This window comes from Colletotrichum lupini, chromosome 6, assembly GCF_023278565.1.
Source record: "Colletotrichum lupini chromosome 6, complete sequence".
Taxonomy (NCBI): Eukaryota; Fungi; Ascomycota; class Sordariomycetes; order Glomerellales; family Glomerellaceae; genus Colletotrichum; species Colletotrichum lupini.
The window spans coordinates 1,450,727-1,471,049 of NC_064679.1; the positions used below are offsets into that span (position 1 = coordinate 1,450,727).

Consider the following 20,323-nt stretch of genomic DNA (forward strand, 5'->3'; position numbering starts at 1 on the left):
CCTGCGCAGTCGGCTGTATGCCGCGGTCGAATTAGACTTCCAATCCGACACATATAGGAACGCAAAGTTAGGAGGAATTCGTAGCATATTGGACGAGTACCTAGGTATCGCAATCTAGTCTAATAAAGGGGCGCAATAAAGGTGAGGGAAGTCTACCTCGTTACCAATGTAGTTCCCAGTCGCATCTCTTCTAGAAACGAGAAGGAATCAAACCTGATACTTCATCTTCCTCACAGGATAAAAAAAAAGTCCATTGCCAGTGGACGGCTGATCACTTGAGCTAGTTTCACAGGGTATAGTTAGTCTTGGTGTAAAGCAACTTCTGGCGCCTGTCGTTCATGAAATATCTCTCTTCCCGCTCCGCCGCCGCGCGTTTAGCCATCTCGGACTGCGAGGAGCTCTCTTCGCTGGGAAGCATGATGGCACGGTCGAGCGAGTATGGCAGCCCGCGGTGGCGGCCGCGGATCATCATGGCGCAGATGACGAGCTTGCTGAACGTCGTGAACTCGCCGCTGAGGGAGGTCATGACCGACGGGTGTCCCAAGGACAGCCCGACGTTGCCGCTGTAGTTTAGTGAGCGATAAAAGACGTGGGATGGTAAGCGGGGTCGGGGTACTTGCTATGCGCTGACGACTTCAAAGAAGACTGGGAACACGGAGAAGGCCTAAGTTAAGAATGCATGTCAGTGATTGAGGTAAGATTGATCAGCACAGGGAGTGGGAAGAACGAACCGGCTCGTTAAGGTCCATGATCCGTTCTGACTCTGCGATGCAGATGCAAAAGGTTCCCAGGAAGATGTACCACAGGTCAAAGCTGAGTTGGTTGCGGACGTGGGACATGATGTATGATGCGCTGTTACTCTCGTCGAGCTGGCTGTCGTCGCTGTAGATGCCCAGCGCCTTCTCCTCGTATGTGTTGGAAGCACGGATGCTGATGGCAATCGGGTAGATGGCAATGTACATCATGGACAAGAGACTGAATTGCACAGCCGGGTTGACGAGGGAGAGGTTCAGCGTGGCGGTACCAGTGTGACGCGCCGAAGCAGCCTGGAAGAGCGCGGATAAGATGCGCGGGCCCATGGGTAGGTCGTTGACGGCCGCGTTGTCGAGGTCCAGGACGATGATGAGCAGGACGTCGATGAAGTTGAGGGCGAAGACTATCCCGAAAAGAATCCAGGTGGGCTTACTGGGGAACAAGAGCGTGTAACACCGTCTCGGGTGGTCAAGCAGAAACTGGAGCTGTTCCCTGATGGCCGAATTCCGGGGGACGACTTTTGACATGACCCAGATGGCGAGGCGGAGGAAGACGGGGTAACAGGTGTTTCCCGCAAAAGCGAGGAACGTCATGACGAGCATAGGCCAGGTCGCGTCTCTGAAGCTCGCCATCGAGTCCGGCGTGAGCGTGAAGCCTAGGTTGTCGACCATGGTCTGGGCCGAGTAGATGGCCCACCAGGTCCGGTCCTGCGCGCTCTGAGCCAGGACGTCCTTGTACTTTGACGGTGCGTTGTGGATCCACGGCACGAGGCAGACGACTCCAAAGAGATGGAGCCCGACGAAGTAGACTACCGCTGGATCAGCCAAATCTGTTTCCGAGGACAAGGGGGGTAATTCAGGCGTGTACTATATATGACCTTGAGCAGGAGCTTCAGGCTCCGGTACTCGATGCCGCCGAGGGTCTCGCGGTCTTGTTCGGTGAGGTTGAAGAATTGGGAGTTGCGACCGACGGTAACCTGTTGAGATAGTCTGGGAAGGTCTATGGTGCGGGAGCGGCTGAACGTGCCAGAGCGACGTGATTCGGTATCGGTGTGTCTTGTCTGTCCCAAGACCAGCATCGAAGAAGCAACCTTCTCGATGGAGAGGGCCGCACGCATTGCAGGACCATTAGCGTGGTGCGGTCTCCGTCTCGACAGGCCAGTCGATGCCCTTCGAACAGGTCGGATGGCGTCAGTGTCTTTTCGCCATGTCAGCTCAACTACACACACCCTCGTCTGCTGGAAAGTGAGTCACAAGTGCCTACCATCAGTCTCACTGCGTCCAACCGATATCTCAGTGATCGGCTGGCCTAGAAAAGGGGGATTTAGCTAGCGAAGGCTGAAGAAAGAACGGCACACACCATTGATGCGATCTATAGGCCCAGGTACGTGAAGCACAGTGGTATCCGCACGACCAAAAGGCCTAGGTACTGGCATGCGGTCGTCGAAAGTGACGTTAGTCGGCCTAGATGTAGTTTTGGGCTGTTCGTCCATCTCATGGGATGCGTCCTCGTTTCCCGATGCCTGGAAGGAATGGTCTGGTAATGGAGCTGCTTCGTGCTGCAATGGCTTCTCACTCTCTTCACCAAGCTTGCGTTCAGACTCTGTGTTGGCCTCTACGTCTTCGCCGCCATATCTTCTGAGTGAACTAGGAGCTTCAGGGCCCTGTTAGCTCGGACAAGCATGAGTAATACGCTTTGCAACTTTACCAATACTTCGAAGACGCTGCCGGAACCAATACAGACGCGCTACGGCCACGACAATGTTGACAAACATCAAGTTGGTGATCATAGGAATCACGTAGATGTACACCTGCTGGTAAGTCTTCAAGTCCTTCACATCAATGCTGCAACATCATCAAATTATTAGCTTCCCACTGCGACTTGGAATAAGAAGAAGGCCATGCTCCCACGTACGTGTTCAATCCAGACTCTGTCGACGAACTGCAGCCGAAGAAGAAGGCATCCACGGCGGCCAAGTTGCCGTACGGATATAGTAACACCCATGACAGTAGGCTACAGAACAAAATCCACATGTCTAAACATTTAAACAAGATCCAGTCAGTCTAATTCACCTATTGACGCCGACAACGTCGACTTCTGATGCGGCAAAACAAATCGCAAGCCACGAGAAGAGCTCGCTCGCATTCGCCGAGGGCAAGGGCGCGACATACAGTGAAGGGAGATGAAATTAAGCTTTGGCTTCCACATGGCAGCGGCTATGGAGGGCTTTCAGAGGGCGGGGAATGTATATTCGGACGCAGGATACGCCAATCGATGCAGTAAAGAAGGTAGCAACGACAAAACATATGGTAGAAACCGAGTTGAGGGAGGAAACAGGCAAGTTGAGACACGGTGGAGGCCAGTGTCGTTGTAAATAGCGCATGACCCCAACCGACAGACGTAATCTCAATTTCGCCAAGACCAGAGGCCGCCAGCTACGCCAAGAGCACCCCGCGCCGTAGGTATGGATGCGTACACCGGGAGAGTTGCGTAGAGAAGTTCTTGAAAGGTTTCTCCTAAGTTATGTTATTACATACTTAATATCTCAGTTGTCTCTGTATCTATTTCCTACAAGAGATAAACTTACACAAGTCCACGCAAGACGGATCTCACCTAACCTTAGAGGCTGGAACGGACGGCGCAGCGCATACTCTTCATAACCGGTGTGAAGCGACATCTATGCATTTCAATAGGATGACTATTGCATCTACATCCACATCCACATGCGTGAGGTATCCGATATTAAACAACACCCCAATTGGCAGAGATTTCAAGGCCTGGAGGACTCGTAGCAAGGCCATGGTGCAAATACCGGCCGAGGCACAAGGGACATCTCCAGACTGTATCTAAGAGGCTAGCCGAATGTGGCTGAAAGGAAGAGCATCTTACACATCACGCAATCAGTTGGAAGTAGTATCTTGCAAGACAGAAATGTCATATGCCATGTGTCTTCATTGGCTATCGTGCTCCCTTTCCAAGGAGTTCAATCTCAGTATTTGGCCCTCCATCGGGCAACGACCAACGACCAACCCTCCCACCGGATCCGTTCCATCTGTCATTTCAATCGAATTTTCAAGGCCGCATACCACCACGCCACCGGCTATCATTCTTAGAAAAGCCTGATGAGACCTTCCCATCGCGAAAAAGAAAACAAAAAACACAGTTCCGTTGCGGCCGGTGACCATCCGAAAGTGTTTCCCCTCCCTGATTCTTTTTTTGTTGATAGATCGTACACGCTCGAAGACCATACACTTGGGTAATGAGTAGAGAGAAGAAAGTTTTCCCGTAGAAAGAGACCGCATGAATTATCCTTGCCACCTGCAGCTTATAACCATCTGCAGGCCCAAAGAGAGAGAGAGAGAGAGTCTTGTAAACAGTTAAGGACGTGTTCGGAGGCACCGAGGCCTTAGCCACCTCTCATTCCACCATAATGGCGTGGGTGAGATGGCCGACGACCACTACCTTCCTAGTGGTAGTTTCCGCCCCAACCGCCGCGCTGCTGTTGCTGGCCGCCGCTACCGTAGTATCCACTGCCGTAAGCGCCCTGCTGGCCGTAGGATCCGAACGGAGCGCTGCCGTGCTGACCGCCGGAAGCGCCTCCCATGCCGTAGGCACTGTTTCCGTGCAGGTTGTGGCCCTGGAGATGGCTGGGGTAACCGCCGTAGCCACCCATCTGAGAGGTGGACTGGGGCGGGGGGAGACCAGTCTGGCCCGAAGGAGTGTTCGTGGCCGAGCCGGGGCGAGCGCCGCCGAGAGAAGGCGAGGGACCGGCACCGGGCTTGCTCTCACCAAAAGGCTTCAAATCATCGTTGGCAGAAGCAGCGTTCGACTGGGCGGTGCTGTTAAATCCTTGTCCAGCAGGGCTCTGGAACGAAGAGGAGCCACGGCCAAAGGTGTCCTGAACACCGCCGAAGCCGCTGCTGGCCAGGCCGGGCTGGTTGCCAGACTGGGCGGAACCAGCACGGCCTCCAAAGTCACCTCCAAGTCCTGAGCTCAGACCGCTATCGGCACGGTGCAGAGATGACTGGCCGAAGCCAGCAGCAGGGGAAGACGCGTGGTCGTAGGGGCCCTGAGGCGACATGCCGTATCCGGGGTGGCCGCCATATCCCTTGTTGCCGCCGTACGGAGCACCGCCATATCCTCCCTGCTGACCGTAGTGGTTTCCGTAGCCCATGTAGCTCGAGTAGTAAGCGTTATTGTAGTAGGGGTGGTTGTTGTAGGGGTAGCTTTGTTGGCCGTGAGACTGAGGCTGCGAGGCCTGGCTGGCGGCCTGCTGGCTCTGGGCGGTGGGGTTCGGAGTACTGTGTCCGCTGTTCTGGGCGTCGTTCGTGACACCTCCGTAACGAGACTGGTTTTGCAGACCGCCGCTCTGGGGGTACTGGCTCAAGTTATCAGCCTGCGAAGCATTGTAACCACCGAAAGATCTCTGCTGGGAAGACAGGTTGTCCTGGTGACCCTGAGCTCCCTGCTGGCCATAGGGCTGGCTGTAGTAGTTGTAAGGGGGACGGTTTTGTTGGTCCGCCGTGTAGTAGGAGGAGTAGTCGCTGGGAGCAGAGCTAAAGGCTCCGCCGGGTTGCTGGCTCTGTTGCGATTGCTGGTTGGAGAAGCTGTCGAACTGGGTCTGCGAGGCAGCGGGGTTATTGGACTGAGTGAAAGGATCGATCGACTTTTGGGGGAAGGACGAGGGCTCCTGGGGGCCAGCCTGGCCGAAGCGGGAGTAAGGCTGGGCGGCAGCAGCGGCAGGTTGAGGGACTAGAACGGTTGTCAGTATTTGTGAACAGGTATGAATATGTGACTCTGGCATGGAGGGGGACATACCCTGAGCGGCGGGAGCCTGGGGAGCAGCGCTTGCGGGTCCTGAGAAGGGTGCATTAGCAAAGTCGGTGACATTGCTAGTTGAAGCAAGTGTACCGGTAGGAGTGGCAGCAGCAGGAGGAGGCAGGCCAGGAGCAGGCTTCTGAGTACCGATGGCTTCAGGAACAGGAGCCTGCTGAGGAGCGGGAGGAAGAGAGGTTCGGGGGTGAGCGACTGGAGAATCAGCGGGAGGCTGAGTCCGGGTCTCGGGCTCTTCGCGATCACCGTCAATGTCATCATCCTCGTTCAAGCTGAAAGCACCGAACTGGACAGCAGCGCGGTCAACCTCACGATTGCCAGGCATGCGGACGGCCTCCTCCTGATCAAGAACGCGACGCTGGTAGCTCGGGGTGCGGGATCCTCTCTCGGTGGTGGCCTTGATGGCGGAGGCGGCAAAGCCGCTGTTAGTAGTGGGAACAGCAGGGCGGATGGGCTGGTGCTGCTGCTGGGAGGCAGACAGAGGTGTCGCGGTGGCGCTGGCGGCGTTGTGGCGAGGATCCCAGGAATCGGCGGCGGTGCTTGCGACGGTAGCAGTCGCGGGAGGATGCGATTCGTCGACTACCTGTTCAAGATTCGTCTCAGTAAGTTGGTCCTTGGAAGGCGGCAAAACCACTTCAGGTTCGATGACGGTTGGTACTTCTGCAGGAGCTGATTCTTCATGGGCGGGTTCCACAGGGAGTTCGACGGGGGCAGCAGGCTCAGGCTGTGCCTCGGGTTCGGGCTCAGGTTCGGGCGTAGGTTCGACGGCAGGGGCGGCAGGAGGGAGAGGTTCGATGGGTTCGGCGGGCTTGGGCGCGGGCTCCTCCTTGGGCGGCTTCGGGGCAACCTTGGGCACGGTGGATTGACGGAGCATGCTAGCCCACGTCTTGGGAGCGGCAGCGGCAGGCTTGGGTGCGTCGGTGGAACCGGCGGCGGCCGCAGGAGTAGGAGCGGGAGCTGCAGGCTTCTCGGTCGTCTCCTTGGGGGCCCAGGGGTCTTCGGCGGGTGCGTCCTTAACGTCCAGCTTCGGTGTATCCCATGCGTTCGACTCCTCGGTAGGAACAGAAAGCGGCTGAGCATTCTCCTTGTTATGGCGAGAGCCATTAGTAGCTACTGTGTTTGAGGCCCTGCCCCGGCCACCGCGACCTCCTCTCTCAGCAGTTCTTCCGCGACCGCGACCAGCCTCAGAGACGTTGCGTCCGCCACGAGTGGGTCTAGCGTTGGATGAGTCGATGTTCGAGGCTGCGGTCGTGGAGTCCTTGGCCTTGGAGCGGGGAGCCTTCTTCGTGACTTCACCCCATTGGGAGATGGTGCCTAGAAGCAAGAATCTTTGGTTAGCTGAGAGCACGCAAGCGATGTAGTTAAGCAGCGGTTGAGGGGAGAGAGGGAGGGAAATTGATGGATTGTTGATTCGTCGCGCGGGAGAGAGTTTGGCTGGCAGCCTGACGAGGCAGGAGCCGTGCGCTCACATACCTTCAGCAATGCGGGTGACGGTGAGGTTCTCATCACCATCCGTCTCTTGAAGAGCATAGAGAATATCCTGCTCAGACCAATCGGGGAAGAGCTCCTTGATGAGGGGCGCCTTGGATCCGTACTGTTTCTTCAGCTCGCCGAGCTCGCCTTGGTCCTCAAACGCATCATCGGCGTTGGAGTCAAACTTGTCGCCATTGGGTCTGCCTGAGGTGCGACCACCCCGGCTGGCGAAACCACCTCTTCCACCGCGTGCAGAGCCTCTGCCGCGCGAGGCGGCAGGCCGAGTCTGTACCTCAGACATTGCTGGGTTTGTTTGTATGAGGGGAGGGGTTTTCCACGATGGGAAAATTGGAGGGAATCAATTATTCACTGTCCCGTATCGACACGACAGCTTTGGTGGGGGTTTCTTCAGTTGCGTAACTCTTGCCGGTGAAGAGGAAGAAAAAAAGAGGTAGGAAAAGAAAAGGGTGCCGCAAGGTGGGAGAGACGACGTCGTCGTGATCGTGGCTGACGAGACGAGACAAGTGAGGTTTGGGTGGTGGTGGATGTTGGTGGGAGAAAGACGAGGTGTGGATGGTGGATGGATGTGGAATGTTTGTGCAGAGGCAGACGCAATTGCACTGGGGCACTGGGGGAAAAGTTCAAAGGGAGGTTTTTTGCCCAGGCGCCCAGCAGAGCAGCACACAACCTGGGAGCGCAGGAGCAGCCGACCTTTAGGCAAGGTACCTGCTCAGGTACCTGAGGTACGTAGGTAGCGAGTGTGTGGCAGCTGGGGTCCCGTCAGATTCGCTGTGGCAGCTGGTCCAGTCACAGTTGGCAGCAGCAGCAGCAAAGCCCAGTTGGAGCACGGTCGCGGTAGGGTAAGATACCTTACTAGCTTAGGTAACCCCAAGGTGAAGTAAGGTACCTTAAGTACCAAGGTTCCCCGTCAGCTTTCAAGCTGCCCTGTCTGGGCTGGGCCAGGGGGAGAGTTGGGGGAGGAGAGGAGAGGTGGGAGGTAGGTGAGATCTGGGAGTACGTATCGACAATACCTCCACGAATTTTGGTGCTTCTACTCTTTTTTTTCTTGCGTTGCTTCCTTCTTGCTGGTGTTGCTTGCTGCGTTGCGTTGCCCCCATTTCTGATCCAGTCAGGCTAAGGTTTTTGGCCTGAGCAACCGGCTGCAGCGAATGACGCCCCCTTCCGTCCGCAAATGGTTAGTGCGTCGTGATTGTAGCGGGGCATTGCAGATCCACTGCCTCAATTGTCGAGCTGAGGCTGCGTACCGATACCTACCAGGACGCAGAAACTACGTGAGCCTTCGAGTATATGGACACGGTTGCAGCAGCTTCGCCATCTTGGAGGAAAGTACCCAAGCTAAGTATCTCTATGCTCCTGTCGGTAGTATAGGTACCTGACTTGGGGACCTTCCCCTTGGCTGCTGCTGCCTTACCTGCTCAAGTCTTCATGTATCTTTTCCCATTCGTGGAGGGAGAAGATGAGGTAAGAAAGTAAAGCAGTCACGTCGAGTCTTGGACCTTGGATTGAAGGGATAGTTCCTCCAGCTCAGCTCACTTGGAATGGCCACCAGATCCCAAGAGTTTCCGGTAACTGAACGTTGAACAAACGCAGCAATTTGTATAGTAAACAATGAAAGCAATCAACGGAGGCGCCTGCCCAGGTTGCTAATTTATTCAAGGAGCGCTGTTCAGTGACAACCAGGTAACAAAGCAAAACCTGGCAGTGCCACAGCCGAGGCCAGGAATGTTGCAAGTCGGGAAGTTCCAAGTAGCTGTTTCTAGAAAAAAGCATCGTCAATTCCGTCCAACTCAATTCGCCGCACGAAACAGCAATCCTAGTTGTTTGCTCTGCCCATCGCGAGGTCGAGATCCTCTGTGCGTCGGTGCATTCTTCGGATTCTACTGTTATATCCTTCAGCTTCACATCACGGCGTGGTGTTTACATAGATACCTGCCGAAACACGATGGCATTGTCACGTTGTTGTTGTTGTTGTTACGTATCGCCTCTCGCAATGGGTTCCGTCAAGCTTTTGCCCATATGTTGAGGAGAAAGGCACCCTGGTCGACTTGTGTCATATGTTCTCGGTCACGAGGCTGTATCCGTCACTCAGAACCACCCATGTGCAATGGCGAGCTGAAGCTTGAATGGAGGTGATTGGTGTGACTTTCGATGTATGGATAACCAGTCAAGTAGCCGCTACAAGCGAGATCTCGAGCGACAGTGGCTGACCGTGGGCGGCCAAGCAAGCTATTCGCTGCCAGCGCCTGGATCACAGACTCTAGATCTTTTCAAGCGTACAAACTACACAGAACTTATCCTCGTCAGAGAGGAAATAGGTAGCATCTCCATCACGTCTCCAGGCCACTCAGACAGCCAGCCGAGAGCCCGCATTTTGCCCACGCTTTCGATACGTACCGCATTTCTGCCCTGAGCTTTGATGTGGGGTGGATGTCGAGGGCCTCTGATCATCCTGCCTGAGGTGTCAAGGGAACCATCTCCGCATTATCCATATCACATGACCCGTCAGTGGCATGACGGAGGCCCGGCTCGGCGGGCAACCTGACTCCATGGCACCACGATGATGCGTGTCTGATGGTTCTGACCTGCCTTACCACTTTATACTTCCACCAGATATTCCAAGCACCCCTAGCACATCGTCTTTCTCTGGGACCGCCAACTCCGAGCGGAGAGACATCCACTCCGTACTTCCGCACTTTCGGCGAACACCATCGACCACTGCATAATCTTGCAACAACTTCACGAAAGGCCGTCTGCGCCGACCCTGCTATTTCGATACCTCGAATCCTACGACTTTCACAATGTTCGCCACGAAGCCCCTGAGCTCTATCAAGAATGCCATTCCCTCGATTCACCAGCCGCTACCCCTCTCGTCGAAGCAGTCCAAGAAGCTTCTCAATGTCTTGAAGACTTCCTTCCGCAAAAATCTCGACAAAGAGCATGGCTTCGCCCCCGAGACTACCGACTTGTCCGCGGCCAAGGCTACTTCTTCAACACACTCTCCGTCTCGCCCGACCGACCAACATCTTCGCTCCATTCTATCCAACCCGCTATTCAAGATTGGCGCTCAACTCGGCAGCGTCCCTTCCGCAAGTTCCAGTCCTAGAGATCCGATGGACGTCTTCGATGAGGCAGTATCGCGAGGCATGATGACAAACCGTGCGGCACAAGGCTGCCTGAAAGCGAAACGACTGCAGATTCTTCAATCCAGTACCCTGTCAGTGGAGGACTCAATGGCGGCATCTGCAGCTGGATTGCGGGTAGTTCAGTGGTTGAGGTCCTCTGGCCAGGAACGGAACCTGGAATTTCTCGCCGATGTCGGCTTGAGCCGTGAGCTCCTCACGTTCATGGTTGCAGAGGGGCTGGAGGAGGTTGCGTGGACGTGGGCGGACCGACTAGTTCGCGGCGAAGGACCTGCAGATGGCTCCAGCCAGATTGTGGGATTCTTGGTCGCCAACTTGGTGCGGGCGAAGTCTAGATTGGAGGACCGCAGCCTAGATACGGCATTTTCAACAATGCTAAGAGCGGAAACCACTTGGAAGACGAATTCCCAACTTCCTCAGATTCTCTGGCAACCTTTCCGCCATCTTTCCTGGGAAGCCACAGTCGATGCGTGGAAGCGACCACTACCCTCCGCGCCGCTATACGAATCCTTCGCCAGAACCGCTACCTACCAACGACCCCTGATCAAAACTATCAGACTCGACCGCGCACATTTGGACCTCCACCATCCCACTAACCCAGATCATACGGGGGCCTTGGCTGTGCTCCGTTGGTTCCTGGAGGATCGAGGCACCTTGGAAGGCGACGGCCGTCTACCTAGAAGACTGAGGACAATGGCCATGGATATTGTCACCCATCTCACAAAGATCGGCCGGGCTGAAAGTGCCGATACGGTTTTGCGCCTGTTGCACGATAACTCTTCGACCAACCCGTGGCAGCAGCCCGGGCCACTGAACGTGTGAGCCATGTGAGAGGCATTTTCTTTCAAGCTCACACCAACACATCTGCCAGCACACTCGGCATCACGCCTGCCGTCGTCGCCTTGGTAGGTGGATCACGCGACACGCCAAGGTGTCGTTGATCTGACACTTCCTTCTCACACAGGGCCTGCCTGAGAAGATCCAGAGCCGCGCCATCGTCGGTCACCAAAGAATCGACGCTGCTGGCTCTATTCAGATGGCTTGAAACAATCAGGTGGACAAATTAAGTCCGGATTTGAGACTACATCATTTCCTGCAATTGCGAACCAAATGTCCCTGAGATGTGTCGTAATCAACCTACGACTGGATATAGGAAGGCTGATGGCTGCTGGCGACAGCCTCTTTTTTTGAACATAGCTCATGAGATACCCGCAAATGAACAATCATTTCAACCCATTACATGTTTCAATCTCTTCAAGTTGTAGCTTTAGTGATGATGAAGTTCTCATGACTTCGTCACTCGGCCGCCTGTCTATGCGCAAACCACGAATGCGCTGTTTCGACACGGGAGGTCCCTCACGCCGAGTCTTACATGAGGGATGAGATGAACCAACAGGCTGGCTTGTTGGCTCGTGCCCAATCACCGTGCAATAGACCGATGGAAGTTAAGATGGGTTGCATACATTAGTGCTTACTGGTCGAGAAACTCAATCGATTCACTATCTTATTGAATAACATCGAATCTTTACCATAACTCAATGACTGAATTAGACCTTGCTTTGCGTGACTGCACAGAAACTCCACGAGAACGCCATAGAAGAGAAGCAACCCACCCGGCCGCCTTTTCCATATCAGCCGTATGGAAGAATTGCACAATTTTCCTGTTTACCCTTCCGTTCCCCTCTTCACCTACCTCATTCCAGAGATATGAATTCCCCTTCCTCAATCCAGAGCCCCTCAAGCCTTCTTCGCGACCTTCACCACAATCTTACCAGCAGCCGACCCCTCCTTGAGCTTCTCATACGCCTTGACAGCATCCTCAAACTCGTACGTTGAATCAACCACAGTCTTGACCTTACCCTCCGCCATCCACGCCGCAATCTGCGCCAGATCCGCGTGCACATTCTTCGTCATGAACGCCTCAAACTTGTGCTTCGCGCCGCCGAGGAACCCCGGCAGGAACATGCTCGGCACGAGACTGCTCACCTGCGCAAACGACACCGCCCCACCCACGAACTTGAAGTGGCCGCCCTCGAGCAAGAAATCGTCAGACGCCTTGTACAGGTTCGGCGGCGAGTTTCCGACATTGTCAACGACGACGGCGAAGACCTTGCCCTTGGCGCGGAGGGTCGAGACGACGTCGGCGGTCTTGTAGTCGATGATCTCGTCGGCGCCGAGGGATTTGCAGAGGGATGCTTTGCCGGTGGAGCACGAGACTGTGACGGTGCAGCCGAGCGCCTTTGCGATCTGGATACCAAACGTCCCCGTGCCGCCCGAGCCGCCGTTGATGAAGACGTGGTCGCCCGCCTTGACGTACGGCGCGATGGTCTGGTACGCCGTCAGGCCCGCCGTGCCCACCGCGCCGGCCTGCTCCAGGCTCTCCGCGGCCCCGGATCCGTGGGGGAAGGCGGCTACCCCGTCGCGCTCGGCGACGAGGTACTCGCTCAGGGAGCCGTGGCTTCCCAGGGGATCGACGCGGCCGACGACGAGGTCGCCCGGGGCGATGTCGGTGATTTCGGAGCCGACGGCGACGGCGCGGCCGGAGAAGTCCATGCCTGGGCAGCGGGGGAAGGAGACCATTGCTTTTGCGACGAGGCCTAGGTCCGGGAGCTTGTAGTCTGCTGGGTTGATGCCCGCGGCGACGACCTGGACGAGGACTTGGGTTGGTTTGAGGGTGGTGGCGGACGGGGTTGGGACGGTGGTTAGGGCGAGATCTTTGATGAAGGCGCCTGGGGCGGGGATTTGCCAGCGGCGCATTTCGGTGGGCGGTTGTTGGGTCATTTTGGATGGTCTATGTGGTTTGTGATGCACTATCAAGGTTTATGGTGTCTGTTGATGAGATGGAGATGGGTGGAGTGAGGTGAAGTATGAGGTTGTGGAGTTGTGAGTATGAGTACGAGGTTGAGTGTGGGAGAGAGGAGGTCTAGATAAGGCAGCTCAAGCTCCCTCCCCGCGGGAGCGCCCCGGTCATGATATTAACTTTCACAGACGGTCATTGCTTCCCAAGGTGGGGTGACGGCCACTGACGAAATCAAAAGTCAACCGGGCAGCGCAAGCCGGGGAATGCGGGAACCGTCCCCCCTCGCCAACCATCAGTCCGTTCATAACTCTCTTCCCTCCCTCTCACCGGGGGGGAATGGCAACCTAGCACAAGCACGGCCACACCGCACCCGATAAGTCAAATGGCGTCACGACTCGGCTTGCCCCGATCCGGCTTGTTCGCTCCGATCATTCTCCCGGAGACCCCGATCAGACCACGGGAACTCGGAGACTGGTTCAGACGTCAAGTCCAATCCGCATGAATCTTCAAGGTTGATATGAACAGGTGCTCCACCTCGTTGGGGCTGCCGATTGGAAGAAGCGGGCGACAGAAAAAAATTCCTGCGGTCGAATTTTTCTAGAAGAAAGTGGGTTATTTCTTTGGCAGCTACGGCAACCAGTGCATGGCATGAAGTATCAGTCCTGGAATTTCTCAAGGATGCGACATACTTTACTATCTTATGCAGAGCAGTTACTGTAGCAAACGACTCCGATATTCAAAAATACGGGAATAACATCAGCCGAGGCTCTATTGACTTGTGAATATCGAGCATTCTGAGGTAAAAGTCCACGTAGGAAGGGCTGCAGCTGAAGGGTCAATGAAGATAGTCACTCCACCATTCCGACCTATCAGAGTATCGAGGATGCAACGCTGCATTGAGTGGTTGCGTAAATGTGGCGGGTCACCCCACTATCAACGACAAGAGTCTTGATGAGTTCCAGGAACATCATTTAGTGGCTAGCTATTTCCGATTGATACTTAGGACTGAAGCGAGCTCATTAGACCTTTCTGCCAAAACTTTCCTGATAATACTTAAAGGGTAGAGTCAATGGGTGTTCACGATCATTGTGGGTAATTCTTCACCTTCCTAATCGACCTTGTTTAGGATGAATACCTAGGCTATTCGGGCCGGTTGAAAGTCTAAGCCATGGCATTTGTATTGAGGTAAGATAGAACATCATTCTGTCAACAGTTTCTTGCATTGTTTAGTTTAGAGCCGAGCTCTCTTGCCTAGGTAAGTAGAAGCACAAGACAAGCTTCCCATTTCGTATAGAAAGACATAACGCCTGATTCTTTCCTCTTTAAATCTCGATGCCATGAAATTCTTGGTATCTTATTCTTCCTCGTCAAGCAACCCAAATACGCCAAACGGGAATCCAGTGCGCGGCGCAAGCCATGCAGTATGTCCCGGGGTGCCTTGAACACTCTTCTTTCATCGATATCGTAAGCCCAGGCGATGCTTCCGCCAAAGTAACACATTAACTTCATACTTGCCGCGATTATCAACACCGCGATTCGACTTATCGTTGAAAGCATCCTCGCCCGAAACAACAAGAAAAACACTTGTCTTCATTATTGTTCGTTTCCCCCCTTGTCCTTCCCTGAAATGGAAGCCTCCACATCTCTTATACTTAGGCGCACCACGTAGACGCCCAGCGACCAAGCTCATTGGGCCCACAGATCCTCTCCATATCATCCTCCCTCAGAGCAAGAAGGACCTCCCAAGGAGCATCGCCCTTGGTAACACCACGACGCTGCATGATATTCATGCTGCCGTCGTTGGCAGACCACGTCTTGCGCACGTAGTCAGCCCTACCCCCCGTGCCCGGGATCCCAAAGTCCACATCCGCGCCCATGTGCGTCCAGACGCTGCAGCCAAGCCCAGCGTGGCCAGGCTGGAGCGCTTTCATGAAGGCCTTGCCTTCCATCGTGGGGTCAGGATGGGAAGCGGCGAGGGCGATCCTGGCGGGGATGTAGCCCGGCGTGCTCGCCTTGCTGACAGCCTGGCGAACGCGCCAGGAGGCGTCGAGGATAGCGGGCACGGCGTCGCAGGAGAGGATGCCGGAGCTAGAGGTTCGAATTAAGTCCCCTACTGGTATCTGGCCAGTGGTGGTCTGTGTGTATACGTTGCCCCATGCCCCAGGGGAGAAAGGAGGAGATAGACGGGGGCGAGCATCTGCGGCGGTGGTGAAGGAGGTGTGGTCCTGCTCCGAGAGGTGGGCGAAGCGGGATCTGGTGACGTGGACCCAGATCATGGCGGAGAGGGTGTCTGCCTTTGAGACAAAGGCTTTCTCACCGTGCTTCCCACGTACATGAGCGAGGGCTTCGCTGTGGATTTCGGAGAGTATCTCATTCGGGATGCTGAAGAGTACACAGACTGCTTTGGGGGCCTTCTCTGAAATGCTGTGGGTGCTGGTGACGGTGTTGCTGGGGCTGAAGTCGTACTCTGGGAACATGGCCTTTGAGATGTTGGTGGAGATATAAGGGGACATGAGCGGACGTTCAATCGCCTCGTCAAGAAAGGCAAGCTCAGGGTATTCATCATGGCCCTGGCCAAAATACTCAAGAAACGCCTTGATGAAACCGCCGTCAAAGATTGCGTGATGAGTAGAAACGCAGACAAAGAGACCTCCTCCAGAAACCTCTGTAATCTTCAATGTAACAGGAGGGCAGGATTTACCCGGCTTTGGGTGATTAGGAGAGAGGGACAGGATGTCCTTGTCCATGAATGAAGGAGGCATGCCACGCTTCTTGAGACATTGGTAATCGAGACCTCCAAGGTGCTCAACTGAGCTATATGCAAAGATGTCTGGCCGCTGATCCATGTTGATCTGGGGATAAAGCAGATCGTAGGTGAGCTCCAGTTCGTTTGGTCGACGACTGTTGCTGGCTGGGCCAATTTGGCCTGACAAGAAGGGCCAGCGGGCAAGAGCAGTCTCGAAGCGAAGCTTGAGATGGGTAATTGTCTCCTCGGTGTACTTCTCATCCTGGTCGAAGACGAAGATCGATCGCACGTAGATTCGCGGGGCGATTTGGTCCAAGGGACCGAGTTCAATGGTATCCAGGACGGTGGTGCTACCCATTGTGAATATCGGTGACGAGTATTGAGCAGGGTTGTTGGTATACATGTAAGTGAGCTGTTTGAGACACAAGGAGCAGGTGTAGACCAAAGCTCACGAGGCTCGTGAGAGAAATTTTGAACGTCGCAGAGAATTGAGTGAAACCAACGTGGACGCGAGTAAAGGTGCCTATTGAGAGGAAAAGACGAGTTGTTGCCCTTAAGATATGGTCGCCTTTAACTATAATCTGAAGAAGGTGTCTCCGCCTATTGTGCGACTGGGAATGGAGATACCTCTCGCGTTATGCGAAGCCGGGTAAACTTGAAGTGTAAAATAGCGGATATACAAGTCCTGCCCTTTCTCGGAGATAGGTTGCTCCCACAGTGCTCGCAGCTTTCCTAACAGATGCTTTGGCGCCGTTCTTCAAAACCAGAAAGCTATCACTGTGGCGAGGTAACCTGCCTAGCCACTGATCTACATAGGTGAGTTTGACTTCTTGGGGCCCGTGGTTGAGGAAATAATTTGACGAGAGAAATATGAAGTCGGAGCATGAGTTTCAGGAAGTTTAAGGGGACATATCCTCAAAATCAGTCCTGCTAAGGCCTGTAGATGTTTGAACACAGCTGTAACATTTTTTGTATTCTGTTGTTCATTTCGTTGGAAAATCAACTTGGATTGTCTCATTTCGAGAGCCGTAAACACGATAAAAAGCATAGTAGGGAAGATTCAGCTTGAACTAGAGCCAAGATCAACATGAAAGCACTGTGTTGTATTGGACAATGAAAGCTTCAATGTCATTGTGGGTTTAGGCCTTGCTACTCAAAGAGGAGCAATACCAGCCCCTTGTGAATCGTTTGACTGAAAGAGCTCTGAATGCAGATGATGAGTCCTAACAGTTCCGGCGGCAGTTGCGACATTTGTTCTGAAAGAGAGAAATGAAAGAAGAAAATTGAACGCTGATCAGGACGCAGCGTCCGTAACACAAAGACGAGTCTAGTCCGCAGGGCCGTTTGATTCGACCTTCACTATCATCTGGCGAAGTACTGGTCGTTTGATCAAGACTATGCCGGTCTCGAGAGGTATCTTGAGGCATTTGCGAGAGAATGCTTTGGCAGTGTGAGTCACCTCGATCAGAGTCAATTTGCAATATGACTTTTCATCCCAGTGACAGGGGGTGCTCCATCCTTCGTAGTTAATTACCGACGAATGACCCCATGGATGCCGTACTCTGAAGTCTTGTTGCGGGAAGACCGTGGAGGTCAACTGAATTGATCGCAGTTGACGGTTCATGAACTGGCCTCAGCTTACGGGATATTGAGTAGTCTCTGGAGAAAGTAGCCTCGAGTCCAGATACAAACACCCTATTGTTGTCGGGATGGAAATATCTTTGAGAGACGTATTACTCTCTGGCCTGAAAAGTGGAATTGGGAAAAGGCTTAGGAGAGGAAGGATGACAGGATGAAATCACCGAAGCCTTTGATCGGTCCACCTTGAGAAAGGTCTACAGTTTTGCGGTGAATCCTCCCTCAGCAATTCAGTTAGATGAGTCTAGTTGCTGATATTAACGTAAGAAAAGTTTTCGTTATAATTCGAGGTGTACTTGCATTCATTCCCTGGTGTCTTGAACTCTCCCGTAGCTTCATACTTGGTATCTGCTTACTCTTATTACTTGTAGCCTCATATTGTTAAGGCCATCGTTTTCTTTTTTTCTCGCCCTAGTTTTCTCAATAGAAACGGACTTAGTAAGCTGGTAGAAACTTGTCTGCCGTAAAGATGGAGTTCGGCCAAGCTCAACAAACGGCCTCCCTGTACTAGTAGGTTACAGCAAGTGAAGTTCTACGATCTTTGCACCACCATCGTGTAACTAGCTTTGCTGGAGCTTTTATTTAAATCATCTAAAATAAGAGAACCACGACCATGAAAAGTTACGATTGCCTCAGTGTGTGCATTCAACGAGTAATGATTTTGAGATATGACACATAGAGTAATATGAATGTTGCATTTCTTATGGAAGTCTATCAGAAAACCGGCGTTTGCATTGAACTGTAGTTTTTCTTCAGTCGAGACTTCGGCGGAGCAATAATTTGGCTTTCTCCCCATAGGAAGGCCTTCAAGTTATTGAGGTACACCAGCCCATCATTCCCAGTCCTGCATTGCCAAACTACTGGCATCTGGGATAAGAGCTCCCACAATCAGGCGTGAGAAAACCACGATTGATTCCCGGAGGGCAGTACTCAAACTCCATGCAGTCTCCCGATGACAAAGTGCAATGCTCCCCGTTGAATCTCTGGCCTTCGGGACATTGCGGCAAGGTCTGGCCCACACATTCTTTGGAATCAGCATCCCATGTAGTGTTGGTGGGACAGACGGGTTCCTGCTCAGATTCGCAGATCTTGCCATTGAAGTGAGTACCCGGAGGGCAACTAGGTTCCACGGTGGCCGCACACCGCTCTCCGTCAAACTCTGTTCCAGGCTCACAACTCGGAGTGTCACCGACACAGACAGTTCCGTTGAAATGAGTGCCCAAGTCACATTCTGGTGTCTCATCGGAAATACACTCCTCCCCGCTGAGGATGTATCCAGGAGGACAGGTCTTCTCTTCAGTATCCTGGCACCGGCCGCCACGCCACTGGTGACCGGGTGGGCAGTCCGGCGGGTCGATGCTGATGCAGGTTGTACCTTTCAGGACGAGGCCTTTTGGACAGGCAGGCGGGCCTCTGATGCACTCGCCGCCGACGAGCGTCGTATCCTCGGGGCAAACCGGGCTTTGCCCGGTGACACATGCTCCGTCGCTCAGAGACGATCCCTTGGGACATGTAGGCGGAGTGATTGATACGCAGCGTGAACCGTCGTAGATGGTGTTCTCAGGGCAGCTTGGAGGGGGACCCCCTACTCGGGTGCAGTCAGCACCGTCGAAGTGGCTGCCGTCCTCACATTCTGGTCGGCCACTGATAGCGCAGTCTCGTCCATTAAAGGTGGTTCCAGAAGGGCAAGAGGGTGGCTGAATGCTGATACACTCGTCACCCTGGACGTGAGTTTCCTCGGGGCAGACAGCTTCGCCCTTGTGGACGCAGTTCCCGTTGGATAGTGTCGTGCCATCAGGGCAGATGGGTGGCTCTACGGAGATACAAGTGGTCCCATCGCGAGCCGAGCCAGGAGGACACCCCGGTGGTGTTATAGAGATGCATCGGGCGCAGTCCAGCTTGAATCCGGGGGGGCATGATGGGGGAAAGACCGTGATAGCCGTGCATCTGTTGCCGACCTGTTTCGTTCCTGGCGGACATCCTTCAGGAGGGACTTTGTATGAACACATGTCTCCGTTCCACCTTAGGGGAGGTGGGCAACACCGTGAAGTGCTTGAAGCCTGGTCGGTAGACAACTCCGTCCCAGGTGAGCAGACAGGTTTGTCTTGGGAGACACATTTCGTGTCTTCTAGGGTATCGCCAGGGGGGCACGACGGCGGTGTCTTCATGATGCAGGTGTTTCTCTTGACGCTGAACCTTGTTCCGGTCGGGCATTCGGGGCCACCATCGGTAACGCAGTTGCCTCCTTTGGGGAAGGTCCCTACTGGACATTGAGGAGTTTGACGATGGCTACAAACATTGTTGATTTCGTCGTATTCGCTGCCGGCGGGACAACTGGGTGGTACGATACTGATGCATACTCCATCGGAAAGATTCGTGCCGTCAGGGCACACTGGTGGGGTGGAACTGACACAACCTTTGCCGTTAAACCGATCCCCATTGCCGCAGATGGGCAACTTGGTCGAGATACAGATTTTATCGGCCAACTCTGTGCCAGAAGGACACTTCGGTGGAATTTCCAAAATACAAGCCTTGTCTTTCAGGGTCGACGGGGAAGGGCAAGATGGTGGGGTGCTCGTGATGCAGACAAGCCCATTAAAGGTCTCATCATCCCGGCAGATGGGGCCAGTGATAGAGATGCAGTGACTACCTCTCAGCTTAGTGCCGTCTGGGCACCTTGGAACGCCAAGGACGCAAGAGTTGCCATCGAATAAGGTTCCTTCCGGGCAACACTTGACGCGGCCGGACTCTGGATCGGTGTGAGGTTTGATTGCGTCCAGAGTCCATTTGTTGCGTACTGCCGACCCAAGTGGTATTTGGTCAGCTACTGCCTGGAGGGCAAAGAGAAAAGAAACGAGGCCCGCTTGAAAGGCCACCATTGTAATAGATTTTGAAAAATTTCAAAACTGGAGCTTGATA

The 20,323-nt window shown here is 54.1% G+C and overlaps 7 protein-coding genes across 7 annotated transcripts; 2 read left to right on the forward strand and 5 right to left on the reverse strand.

Annotated features, from left to right (window-relative positions):
- Positions 1-286: 286 nt before the first annotated feature.
- CLUP02_11925 (low-affinity potassium transport protein) lies at positions 287-2,961 on the reverse strand (the record flags this gene model as incomplete). The annotated part of the gene is made up of 8 exons (XM_049290890.1): positions 287-619; positions 732-1,561; positions 1,621-1,950; positions 2,017-2,061; positions 2,113-2,406; positions 2,461-2,597; positions 2,668-2,788; positions 2,925-2,961. 8 exons carry the CDS (start codon positions 2,959-2,961, stop codon positions 287-289), a joined length of 2,127 nt encoding a protein of 708 aa, XP_049148035.1.
- A 1,258-nt stretch (positions 2,962-4,219) lies between these two features.
- On the reverse strand, positions 4,220-7,360 carry CLUP02_11926 (rnapii degradation factor def1; the record flags this gene model as incomplete). Its single annotated transcript, XM_049290891.1, has 3 exons — positions 4,220-5,505; positions 5,572-6,800; positions 7,056-7,360. The coding sequence occupies 3 exons, from the start codon at positions 7,358-7,360 to the stop codon at positions 4,220-4,222; spliced, it is 2,820 nt and encodes a 939-aa protein (XP_049148036.1).
- A 1,442-nt stretch (positions 7,361-8,802) lies between these two features.
- CLUP02_11927 (uncharacterized protein) lies at positions 8,803-9,213 on the forward strand (the record flags this gene model as incomplete). The annotated part of the gene is made up of 1 exon (XM_049290892.1): positions 8,803-9,213. The coding sequence occupies one exon, from the start codon at positions 8,803-8,805 to the stop codon at positions 9,211-9,213; it is 411 nt and encodes a 136-aa protein (XP_049148037.1).
- Positions 9,214-9,878: 665 nt separating this feature from the next.
- Positions 9,879-11,265, forward strand: CLUP02_11928 (uncharacterized protein; the record flags this gene model as incomplete). The annotated part of the gene is made up of 3 exons (XM_049290893.1): positions 9,879-11,038; positions 11,092-11,125; positions 11,185-11,265. 3 exons carry the CDS (start codon positions 9,879-9,881, stop codon positions 11,263-11,265), a joined length of 1,275 nt encoding a protein of 424 aa, XP_049148038.1.
- Positions 11,266-11,957: 692 nt separating this feature from the next.
- CLUP02_11929 (zinc-binding dehydrogenase) lies at positions 11,958-13,001 on the reverse strand (the record flags this gene model as incomplete). Its single annotated transcript, XM_049290894.1, has 1 exon — positions 11,958-13,001. The coding sequence occupies one exon, from the start codon at positions 12,999-13,001 to the stop codon at positions 11,958-11,960; it is 1,044 nt and encodes a 347-aa protein (XP_049148039.1).
- A 1,671-nt stretch (positions 13,002-14,672) lies between these two features.
- CLUP02_11930 (uncharacterized protein) lies at positions 14,673-16,169 on the reverse strand (the record flags this gene model as incomplete). Its single annotated transcript, XM_049290895.1, has 1 exon — positions 14,673-16,169. The coding sequence occupies one exon, from the start codon at positions 16,167-16,169 to the stop codon at positions 14,673-14,675; it is 1,497 nt and encodes a 498-aa protein (XP_049148040.1).
- A 1,949-nt stretch (positions 16,170-18,118) lies between these two features.
- Positions 18,119-20,283, reverse strand: CLUP02_11931 (uncharacterized protein; the record flags this gene model as incomplete). The annotated part of the gene is made up of 2 exons (XM_049290896.1): positions 18,119-18,248; positions 18,335-20,283. 2 exons carry the CDS (start codon positions 20,281-20,283, stop codon positions 18,119-18,121), a joined length of 2,079 nt encoding a protein of 692 aa, XP_049148041.1.
- Positions 20,284-20,323: the final 40 nt, after the last annotated feature.